The sequence below is a fragment of the Sarcophilus harrisii genome, chromosome 2, assembly GCF_902635505.1.
Source record: "Sarcophilus harrisii chromosome 2, mSarHar1.11, whole genome shotgun sequence".
NCBI classification, from domain to species: domain Eukaryota; kingdom Metazoa; phylum Chordata; class Mammalia; order Dasyuromorphia; family Dasyuridae; genus Sarcophilus; species Sarcophilus harrisii.
Window position 1 is genome coordinate 390,362,902 of NC_045427.1, and position 12,628 is coordinate 390,375,529.

Sequence of the window (12,628 nt, forward strand, 5' to 3'; positions counted from 1 at the left end):
TTCATATTCAGCTTCCATAGTTTTCTCTCTGGATGGAAATGGCATTTTCCATCCCAAATCTATTGGAACTGCTTTGAATTACTGCATTGTTGAGAAAAGCCGACTCCGTCACAGTTATCCATCACATATAATGCTGTTATTATTGTGTACAATGTTCTCTCAGTTCTGCTTGTTTCACTCAGCATCAATTCATGTATATCTTTCCAGGCTTTTCTGAAATCAGTCTGTCCATTATTTATTATAGAATAATAAATTCCATTACATTCATATACCGTAATTTATTCAGTCATTCTACAACTGATGAACATCTACTTAGTTTTCAGTTCCTTGCTACTACAAAAACAAAGTTGCTACATACATTTTTGCATATGTGGGTTCTTTTCCCATTTTTGTGATCTTTGGGATACAGACCCAGTATCTGCTGGTTCAAATGATATGCACAATTTGATAACCCTTTGGGCATACAAACTGGGAAGGCTTAGAAAACAGGCCAAATAAATGGTGGCCCTCTGAGGATCAGCCTATATATGTACAGAGAAATGTGTAACCTGCAGTTTTCTTCCATAGTGACCTCAATATTAGTGTTCTTACGTTGTTGGTTGCCATATGGAGATCCTGGGAGGTTTCTATATACCTGCAAGTCTATTGGTTCTAACAGTATCCAATATGAGGAGAGAGCAGGATTCCTGAGACTGGCCATTTCCTTCTCTCACCTTAATCTTTTCCAGTGATTCCAATCATGAGCCATCCATATATCTGCCTACTCTATGTAACCAGAGTTTGCCACAGAGGATACTAAAGAGAGTGCGGGTAGAAAGGCGAGGTTCCTTTTGTCCTTGCAAACATAAGAAGAAGGCACACTGGTTGTCCCGCAGTTATTAAAATTTTGGCATTAAATACTGGAAAATCTCACATAAATCCTTCTCTCAAATATAGACAAATGACTGAAATTTGAAAATGGTATAAATTTGAAGATGTGTCTAATTCAGATTTTAGCCCCTAGTTGAGCGACTTATACCAAAGCCAAATAATATATATGCATTTGAAAATTTGTCTTATTTTTTAGATTAAGAAGCTGGGGCCAGAGCTAGGTACAGATGCATATTATTAGTACAGAAGAACTCAAAACCAGATCTCCTGACTCTTCATTAAGTGTTCATTCCTTGCTTCATTAACCTTTCTTCAAACTCTATTTAGGGAGATGTTCTGTACCTGGTCTATGGAAGCAATTTGAGATACTGGCAAGAACAGGGGGGCTGGTGCCAAAAGACCTGAGGTCAAGACTCACACTAGCTATGTTGCCACAAACAAATCACTTAAAGTTTTGGAGCCTCAGCTTCCTCATCTGTCTAATGGGAATAATAATCATTGCCAGACTGTGTTCATTAACTATTTAAGAGTCCACCAGTTGTTAGTTTTTATGAACAACTGCTGTGTGCTTAAATTGTTAATGAAGCCAGCCTGATACCAGCTGGTTTAGCTATTTTTGGACATTTGGCTGAAATATTTGAGGCATTACCAGTATTCTTTAGTTCTGTCAGAGAGTTTTACCAGTAAAGGAAATTTGATGCCAAAAAAATGGCAATTTGTACAAAATGGTAAATTCTTATTTATTTCTAAGTTTTAGGAATGGCAATCAACTTGCCTTTTTATTTCATTGATCTTATTATTGTTGCCAACTCTGATCTTGATGCAAATTCTGCATTTGTGACTTGCCCAAGGTCATATAGCTAGTATGTAGCAAGTATCTGAGGCTGTATTTGAATTCAAGTCCTCCTGAGCCCATGGCTAGTGCTCTATCCACTGTTTACCTAGCTGCCTGCCGATGCAAATTATAAAAAATTCATATATTATATTTTCAATCCAAATCATGAACCATGAGTCTTTTCTCCTACATAATGATTGATGGCATTGATCATTTAAGCCAGGGATGGAACCTTTTTTTCTGCTAAGGGCAATTTAGATATTTATAACATCATTTGTAGACCACACAAAATTATCAACTTTAAAAATCAAGCGGGGGGGGGGGCAGTTAGGTGGCTCAGCGGATAGAGCACCAGCCCTGAAGTCAGGAGGACCTGAGTTCAAATTTGATCTCAGACACTTAACACGTCCTAGCTGTATGACCCTGGGCAAGTCACTTAACTCCAACTGCCTCAGCCAAAAAAAAAAAAAAAAAAGAATCAAGCAATGGAAGGTTGTTATTCATAGTTTTCAGCTCATCATCACCTGCAGTTGCCTTGGCAGGGCCCAACCAAATGATTTTGCAGATATTTGTAGTTATGTCTCAGTCAGTGAAGATCAAATGAGATAATATTTGTAAAACACTGCACAGTGTCTGGAAGGCACTATTTGCATAAAAAATATTTATTCCTTTCCCTTTTTCCTTCCCTTCCTGCTTAATCCAATGACATGGGCCTCTTGCTAGCATAGGACTCCACTAGCAGTCCAATCCATCTCTCCCCTTTTAGCATTTTCTCTGGCTGTCCATTTATTCTTGGAATGTTCTCCCTCCTCATCTCTGATTCCTGACTTCCCTGATTCATTTAAGTTCCAACTAAAACCCTATCTTCTATAGGAAGTCTTTCCCAGCCCTCTTAATTCTAGAGCCTTTTCTCTATTAATTATTTTCTGTTTATCTTATTTACAGATTGTTTATACATTTTTGTTTGCCTGTTGTTTCCCCTTCTTGAGGACAGGGAATGTCCTTTGCCTTTCTTTATATACCCAGCACTTAGCACAGTGCCTGTCACATTATGGGCACACAATAAATGTTTATTGACTGATTCAATATTTAAAGAACCTGAGTTGTAAGGTCAGCCAGATACTTTCTTCACAACAAGCCTGATGAGTTGGTAGTAAAAGTAAATAATCAAATGAGATTAATCAGCCTACTCATGGTCACAGAGTTTTAAGTATCAGAGACAGAATTCAAACCCAAATGTTCTGGTTTAGGTCCAGGGCTTTCTTTTATTCTCTTTCCCTTTTTTCCCCCTTTTCCTCTCCTTTCTTTTCTTTACCCCCCTTCCTTCCCTCCCCGTTTGCTTTCCCTTTCTCTTTTTTCTTCTCCCTTTCTTTTCCTTTTTTCTTCTTCCCTTACCCTTTTTGTACAACCTATTCTTTAAAAAAATTAATGTCTTTTGTCATTACATAAATCACTTCCACCCCCTTCCTCTTGTAAGAAAGAAAAATGGTTAAGCAAAACCAACACAGCTCCATGTTTGGCAGGTTATGTAACATTCTGCACTCACACTTCCCTACCTAGATATTTACTGAAATTTTTAATTCCTTCTTTCTTGTAAAATGCTTTAAGGATAGGAATAGCTGTGCCAAAGTCTTTGGAAATTCAGCCTTCCCATGACCTAAACAAACTTACTCTGGCTCTACACATTCTAAAAGAGGCAGCTTCATGATGCAGTGGATAGAGTGCTGGGTCTAGAGTCAAAAGGACTTAAGTTCAGATGTGACCTCAAGCACTTACTAGGTGTGACCCTGCAAAAGTCACTTAACCTCTGTCTACCTCAATTGTAAAATAGGGATGATAGGACCAACCTTCCAATATTGTCAGGATCAAATGAAATAATGATTGTAAAAGATTATAGCATGATGTCTGACACATTGTAGGCACTTAATAAATAAACATTCCCTTATGTATATATTATCACCTTTGGTAGAATGTAAACTTCTACAATGTAATTATGTGTGCATTTGTCTCTCTAACTAGACCAAAGGATTTTTAAAACCAAAAGCTGCATTTTGTACTTTTATAGTTCAAATCTAACCTTATTTACCAACTATATGAACCCTACACAAATTACTTAACCTCTGCCTACCTCATTTTCCTCAGTTGCAAAATGAGGGTTAAAATAGCAGCTATTTTGCAAGGTTGTGGTGAGGATCAAATGAAATAATATTTGTAATTCACTTAGTATCATGTGTATTTTATAATAGGTACTTAATAAATGCTTGTTTCCTTCCAATAAGGTTATTCTCAGTTTTTGAACAAAATGAAAAGAAACAAAGCTAACTCCTGAAGAGTCAAGTCTCAACAGGAAGATGAAACTATCTGATCTCCCAAAAGCCTTCTATATAGAGATGTGACATTTTCTGCCACATACATTCAAAATATGTAGACTAAAAAAAAAAAAGAATTCAAGATGTGTTTTCCTTTTGGGGGAGGGTAATCGAGATAGGGAAATGAAACTTCCAGTAGAAAAAAGGATCAGATTTGGAATTAAAAAACTGGGTTCTAATCTCAGGTAGTAATCTATGTGACCTTAGGCACATCATTTCTTAATTTCCTATAATATTTTAAAATACTATTTCCAGGGAGTAGTGAGTCATGGGTCTGTTCCTTACACCAAGTATTCAACCCAATCTTACAGGAGATAAAGACAGTGCTGAGATCAAAACCTAGGTGTGAGAGATTATGTGACTTGGTGACTAAGCAACAGACCACAAAGACCCAAAATTAAAGTTTTGTTTTGTAGTTAACTGACCAAGGAATTCTGGGTTAGTAACAGTTTCTTTGGGTCTAAATTCCAACAACCTGAGGCTAATGGAATAAATGGCCATAACTTAAAGGAGAAAGACTGAGAGAAAGGTTGAGCCTACCCATATACATAGAAATAGAGGCTATTATTTAGGTTATTTAGGCAAAAAACAAAACAAAACAAAACAAAACAAAAAAAAAACACCACATCTTTCCTTCAACAATTTGAATAAATGGGGCAGAAAGTATTATGTTTAAAGCCTGTTCCCTCAGCTTATAGTACTCTCCCCTCGGAGATTTTGCACACTCCTACAACACATACACACACACATATATACACACACATTTACATGTTTTCCCAATTAAAATGTGAGTTTCTTAAGGGCAGTGATTGTGCAGTGCCTTGTGCAAAGCACTTAATAAATGCTTTTTTACTGACTGACTATGACATATCACACATCATTATAAAAAGGCAAATTCAGTCATCCATGTTGCTAAATAATTGGATATTTAGTATAAGAAGAAAAGTATATTATAAGAGAAAACCTTGGCCCAGAGGTCAGGCAAGCTGTATTCTGTCACTAGCTGTGAAACCAATGGCTTCCCCTCTTTTTATTTCAGTGTCCTTATTGCAAAATGAAGGGTTAGACTAGAATATTCCCTCTGACTTTATTATTCAATAAAAAAGGTTACAAATGATAACTATATTTGGAAGGGAATAGAAAGTTGAGCCTGGTCAGGAAGACTTGAATTCAAATTCAGCCTCAGAAATTTACTAGCTGTGTGACCCTAATAAAGTTAACCTCTATTCTCTTTTCTAAAATGGAAATAATAATACCCCTTACATCCCAAGGTTATTGAGAGGAGCAAATGAGAAAAAATTTGTAAAATGCATAGCACAATGCTTGACTTAGTTTGTTTAATAAATGCTTTTCCCTTCCCCCTAGCTGGTTTCCTTCTCCATGGAAGACTTTGTAGAGCCAGGATATTTCTGTTAGATTCTTCAAGTGATTGTTCTCCATTTAATTCACACAGTCAGCTAATTCTACCTCTACCCAGCAGAGTTTTTCTGATTCAGGATAAGCTTTATTAATTTCTCACTGTCAAGATTAGAGAGAGCTTTGAATTCGGGCTCGCAATTATTGACTGATATTTTCTGTGAACTGTGGTTGGAAAGTCACTTTTTTTTTAATATTTTAATTTGATTTCCTGAATGCAAACTTTTGGCACTGATGTGGAAAAATAATTATCACAAAAAATTTCCACAAGGAAAAAGGAAACTAATTAAATTTTCTTTTCCAATAGAGGAAATTTCATAGTGAGCAGGAAGAAAGTTCTTGAAATAAAATGTCAAATTCTAATTTATTCTTGTTTAGGTTTTAGCAGTGGCAATCTACTTTCCTTTAACTTCAGTTTGATCCTATTATCGTTGCTATTTCTGATCATGATGCAAAGACCTCTCATATTCAATATTAATATGTACATGGCCCACATCTATCTATATCTATAAATCTATCTATCTGTCTATTTGTCTGTCTGTCTGTGTGTGCATAAAACTCATTTTTCCTTCATAGAGTCCATGAATTTTAAAATTTCTCTTGGTTCAGTACTGTTCAGGTATGGGCTAAATTTTAATGATTTCTGAGGTCTCTCCCGATCTATGATGTGAATCTGTGATGGTGCTATAAGCGTGGAACTTTAGGCATCAGTCAGAAAATGAGAGAATATTTAGGGACAAAAGGGCTTTTCTAAATTTCCCCAAATCACAGCCCTTCTTATAGAGGAGACCATACCTGTTGTCTGATCTGTTATAAGCAAGGGTAATTCAAGCTCAGAGACAGAGAAAATTTCAAAGAGGAAGACTCATAAATGGGTCCCTCCTACAAGTTCCTGTCTACCTTTTGGAAAAGATTAATCTGTATATGTCACACCTTCTCTGCCCTTCCAATATCCCAATATTAAGTAACAATACCCCAGACAGGCAATGTGGCCTTAGGCAAATCAATCCTGCTTTCTAGGTATTAGCTTCCTTGACTGTAGATCATCTCTAGTGTATTTTCCAGCTCTGGGATTTTAAAATTAATTAGGAACAGGAATTTTGGTAATTTTCTAACCATGACTCATGTTTTAACAGGCATGAAGGTTACGTGCCAAGCAGTTACCTGGTAGAGAAATCTCCAAATAACCTGGAAACATATGAGTAAGATGATATTATTTGATTCTTATGACTTTGTAATCTGATTTGTACTGGCTACCTTCCTAAGTGCTTGTTGGGAGGAGGAAGGGAGAAAGAGGCAAGGTTATACCTACAAGAGTCTTCTACCTAATCCTCAAGTGTATATTTAAATGAAATTAGCTTAAAATGAACAGACATCTTTGAAGGAGAAAAGCAATCACAATAGAGGAGTCTGAGAGGTTTGTGTGGAAGGCAGGACCAACATTTTGCTCTAGTGTATATGGGGGAATTGGGCAGAACAAGATATGAGGTCTAAAAGGAAGACCATGTACTGACTGTACAAATTATTTCTACTCTACCAATGTCTCAAATCATTCTCAATTCAATATCTGTAGAAATATGGGTCCTTCCAAGTCTCATCACCCTGATTCCTCACATCCAAGGGATGGTCCTGCTTAAATGAATGTATTCTGTTATGCATTGTGGGAAGGGAAAGGGACATGTTGGATGGGCCAGAATTACTGGTTACCCTTGAAAAGACAAGAAGAAAATTACAGGAAAAAAGTTCCATAAAAACATATCCTTGACACAGCTCAGATTTCAGGAAGTTCCCATGCAATGTTTTCAAAGTGAAAAAATAATTTCTATCTAGTGTGTCTAGATTACGAAAGAAACAGCAAAAGTATTCTTTCCTAACCACTCTTTAGAACACTATATGTGGATATTAATTCAGGGGAAACAATGACCACCTCCCCCAGCCTCCCTCCCCAAATAAATGTTTCACAATATAGAGTTGCAGGGTACAAAGTACTTGTCTTCTGAAAGAGCTAGAGATGTCAGTAGAATACGACTAATGAAAACTGCTATTAAATCATTGTTGTTCTTGACAACCCAGATATGGATGTTATTTATTGTTGAAATTCTGATAGTATGAGCAAAGAAACACAGTAATGAAAAAATATAGGTATCATTTCCTGAAGAGGCTCTTACCCTTGGACCCATTATTATACTGATTGGCAGTGGGGTGTCTGTGTGTGTGTGTGTGTGTGTGTGTGTGTGTGTGTGAGAGAGAGAGACAGAGACAGAGACAGAGACAGAGACAGAGAGAGAGACAGAGAGACAGAGAGAAAGAGAGACAGAGAGAGAGAGACAGAGACAGAGAGACAGAAACAGAGAGAGACAGAGACAGAGAGAGACAGAGAGAGACAGAGAGACAGAGACAGAGACAATATAGTTTACTAACATGACTGGGAAGGCCATCAGCTGCAAGGATATGTGGAGTACATGGGGAAAAACATTTGGCCTATTTGAGTAAAATAATAATATTCTATTTGCCACCAAATACTTCCAAGAGATTTGATGAGGTCAAGGGAGTTGTTCCAACTCTAAATCCTGTAGGTCTTTATTTTCCATGATCAAACAATATCAATGAAAAGTGAGAAGTTGCATCAATCATTGAAGTATTTCGTCTGTACAATAGTTCAAGGCATAGAAACATCAATGTCTTTTCATCCTCATGTTTGACTTTATGTTGATAGGGTCTGTTTCTACATAATAAACATAGGAGTAAACATCATGATGGCCTTAGGGACTTGGTGAGCAGTAAGATGCCACTGAATCTACCAGTTCCATTATGCTTTTTTGAAGGCTACATTCAGATCGTCACAATGACTTGACAAATTTAGGGATTTTTGTTGTTGTTTAGACTAAGTAGTGATCTTTTTACCTGACTGACAGCTGTAGTCTCATGCAAACTTTAATGTATAAGTTCTTTGTAAATAGAATTTCTGCTTATATTAATGCTCCTATTGACCATGAAATGTTCCATGTTAAATGACAATCCTCTCATTTCCTCCTTCCTTGCTACTATATCTTACTCAAAAAAAAAAAACATTTTTACGGTTATTGAATCAGATGTGTGTGTGTGTGTGTGCACTCTCTTCATTTTTTGGTCCATACATATAATTTCATCAGTGTAGGGAACTCAGGTGAATATAAGCTTTTTCTACCAAAGCAAATCAACTCCTGTTCTTCACTATATCAAATCTCAGAGCCAGTATGTGTTCAAAATGGAAATTGTGTCTCAGACTTCCTGACTCTAAGTCTAGATCTCTATCCACTATTCCTGTTAGCCTCTCCCACCTGTGTTTTCAGAATTTTAGAATTCCACCCTATTTCCAACCCAAATTCATCTGTTTTTCCTTTTGGTTGTTGCTCTTAAAAACATAACAACACAAATATTTTTTATCAGTATTTGAGTCTATGGTAAATCCTGCCTGAGTCTGTAAAAAATATGATTATTGCTATTTTAAAAGGCTATTTTATAGTCATTTAATTGGCATTAATGTTTTGAGCTGCCCCAGAAATCATCCCACATATAACCACCCACTGTGTTTTTAAATGAAAAGTAATATAAGAAAAATTAAATATTATATTATATGTGAAGGTATTATATATTTTATCTATTACATTTGGGTAAAATGATGAAAGAAGGATAAAAACATTATTTTTGGTCCTGATTCTTTTTTTTTTTTAATAATTATGTAGTTAAATTTTCCATAATTCAGATGACAAGGACTTTTTAAAACTATTTTCAGGTGGTACAACAAAAGCATCAGTCGGGACAAAGCAGAAAAACTCCTTTTAGATGAGGTAAGCACAATGACCTTGGCATTTGACTTGAGAGAGAGAGAGAGAGAGAGAGAGAGAGATTGGTTTCCTTCTACTTTGTGACTGATATAAGAAACACAAATTGATTGATTCCCTGGATTACTTCAATAATTTCCATTCAAGGCAACTATGGTCTGTGCTTATGTGCTATGGTAAAAAGAGAATATTGTCCATGTAATGTTAAAGTCTCCCTCTTGTTGTTTACTAGTTATCTGGCTTTGGATAAATCTGGCTTGTCAGTTTTCTCATTGTAAAAAGAGAGGGGTGGCCCAGATGGTCTCTGAGGTTCCTTTCAACTTTAGCTTTATGATCCTATGAAAATTAATGAGGCTGGTCTCCTGTGTTGCACTGGTATGGATTAGTGTCCAATCATTACAGCCCTACTAATTGCAGATGGACCAGGGTGAGCTGCAAATAAATTTGCTGAGTCTTTTTTTCTGATTACCATCGTAGCCATGGCCACATCTAAGTAGTTATTTCTCAAATCCTGGCTGAGAGCCTGGTGAAGAAATGTTGATTGGCTTCAGGCTATTGGGAGAGAATTTGATATGATCACTGGAATGAGAATTTATGAGATGCCAGAAGTCAGGAGATATTAATTCTATTCCTAGACAGTAAATGTAGTTGAAAGAATGATGGATTTGTAATCAGAGGGATGGGGTTCATATTCTGATTCTTCTGCTTACTACGTGACATTGAACATACTTCATCTCTGTGGAACTCAGTTTCTTCATCTGTAAAACAAAGAGAGAGGAGAAGAAACAGCTTAGGACACAGAAAATAAAGCCTGGAGTCATTAGGAAAACCTGAGTTCAATCCTGCCCTAGACACTCTGTGATCCTGGGCAAGTCACTTAACTTACATTTACTTAGTTTCCTCAGGCATAAAATGGAGATAATAACAGCATCTACATGCCAGGGATACTATGAGGATAAAATGAGATATTTGTAAAGCATTTGACAAATTTTAAAGTGCTATATAAATGCTAGCTATCATGACCTCTAAGATAATTTCCAGCTCCATCATCCCACAATTCTTCATTAGAAAAAGGGAATTTTCAAGAATGATGAACAAACTTTTTAACAAATGAGGTGATTGAAGGCAATTACAATAGACTTGTGATGGAAAGAGCCACCCACATCCAGAGAGAACATGAACTATTCACTGAATCAAAGCTTAATATTTTCACCTTTGTTGTTGCTATCGTTTTGTTTGCTTGATTGTTTTTTTTTCTTTCTCATGTTTTTGTTTTCCTTTTTGATCTAATTTTTTTTTGTACGGTATGACAGATATGGAATTATAGTTAGAATAATTGCACCTGTTTAACTTATCTTGGATTGTTTACTGTCTAGAGGAGGGGGGAGGAGGGAAAGAGGGAGAAAAATCTGGAACACAAAATTTTGCAAGGTGAATGCTGAAAACTATCTTTGCACATAGTTGGAAAATTAAAGTACTATTAAAAGAAGAAGAATGATGAGCAGAAACATGGATTAGAATTGTACAAGTATGTGTCAACTAAGGATAAGGCAGGAGGTTGTAATGTTGTTCTACCCACATCACACTGCCCTCAGACCACAATGAAAGTAGATTAGGACTCGAGCCCAAAAAGGAAAAGTAAGATAAGGAAAAGGAAAGAAGAGGAGAAGGGAAAAGGAGGGAGGAAAGGGGAGAAAAAGGGAAGAATGGTAGGGAAGGAAAAATCCCTAAGATTCTTTTAATGTTCTAAAGCTATATGATTATATAATATAGAACAGTGATTTTCAAAATGTGACCCACTGACCCTTGAGTATCCCTAAAATCCTTTCACTGGCATGTGAAGTCAAAAGTATTTTCCACAACAATACTAAGATGTTTACATTTCTAATATGTGACAGTAGATATAACTTACCTAAACAAAAGCTCTTTTGGATATTTATAGTTTTTAAGAATGTAAAGGGATCCTAAAAGTAAAAAAACCCCAGGGATAGATTATAAGATTCTTTTAGCTATTTATACTTTTAATTATAAAAATTTAGAGAAAGAAAGAATCGAGATGGGCTGGAATAGTTTTGAGAGATTTTTAAAAAGAAGACCAGAATTTAACACTGGGCTTCTGATTATGTGAAAGCAGACCTAATCCCTATTTAGGTCCCATGTGCTCAGAATTTATACACAATTTATGCCGTAGTGAAACCTTACTAATTAGAACTAATTAGGAGGAAGACAAAATTAATAACAAATCTGACCTATTAGGATTAGCTGAAGGGACTGAGTGTGTTTAGCCTAGAGACAAGAAGATTGCTCCATCATGTCTTCTATAATATTTAAAGGCTATCATGTGAAACAAGGGGTTATGTTTGTTTTGCCTAGATAGTCCCAAAGGGCAGAGTAATGAGAAGTTACAGAGAGAGGCTGATTTCATCTTGACAAAACAACAGTTCTCACTGCGCAAGGTAACTCAGGTAGCAAGTAGCAGGGATGATATTTGAATGAAGATCCTCCAACACCAGTGTTATTTCCTCTGTACCAAATTACCTCCCTAGACCTGAGGTGAGCCTCTGTTTGCTCATCTATAAAATGAGAATAACTACCTGTGAAGTAGCTGGGAGACTTGAATGATACTATGCATGTAAAACACTTTACAAACATGGAAGTGCTATATAAATATAAATCATTTTTACAATAATTATTAATACTATTGATTATTTCTTTAGCCAATCCTTTTTTCATATGTCCATAAAGAATGCAAAGGTAAACTTCAATTTGATCCCTTTTGGAATTAGCAACAATTCTGTAACAGTAAAAACTAAACCAGTGTATTCTATCTCAAAAAAAACCAAATGCTTCTTTATGATTACTCTTGGCTTGTTTACTATCTGTGTATATTTAATACTTTTGTTTAATTAATTATTACTTAATATCTTCTCAAAGAGACTATACAATAGGACCAAGACAAGGGTGTTGCTTTTTTTTTTTTTTTTTAACTTTCCAGAGGATTTAGTATAGACAGGCCCAGTGGTGTTCATTTGGGAAGAGCCTAGTAAGTGCTTGCTGATTGAGTGACTAATAGTAAGTTCTAAGTCAATTAGAAGTAGTCATAATGATCTCTGTAGAAGAATGAAAGGAATACATACACAGAACACAGGTTTTAATGCAAGATTAGGGAAAAGGAAAAGCATGTAGATCAGTAAATCATACCTACTCTCAATGATAATAAAGTCACCTTCAAATCCAAAGAACAGTGAGCATTTAATATATATAAACAAGCCCCCAAAACAGCTGTTTTTTTCCTAAACTAAGGAAAAACAGTG

General features: G+C 36.0%; 1 protein-coding gene across 1 annotated transcript in view; it reads left to right on the forward strand.

Annotated features, from left to right (window-relative positions):
- ITK (IL2 inducible T cell kinase) overlaps positions 1-12,628 on the forward strand; it is an 84,437-nt gene that overhangs the window by 45,652 nt on the left and 26,157 nt on the right. The window contains exons 7-8 of the mRNA XM_003756773.4: positions 6,627-6,692; positions 9,266-9,320. Coding sequence (XP_003756821.1) covers positions 6,627-6,692; positions 9,266-9,320 — 121 coding nt within the window. The remainder of the gene's footprint in view (positions 1-6,626; positions 6,693-9,265; positions 9,321-12,628) is intronic.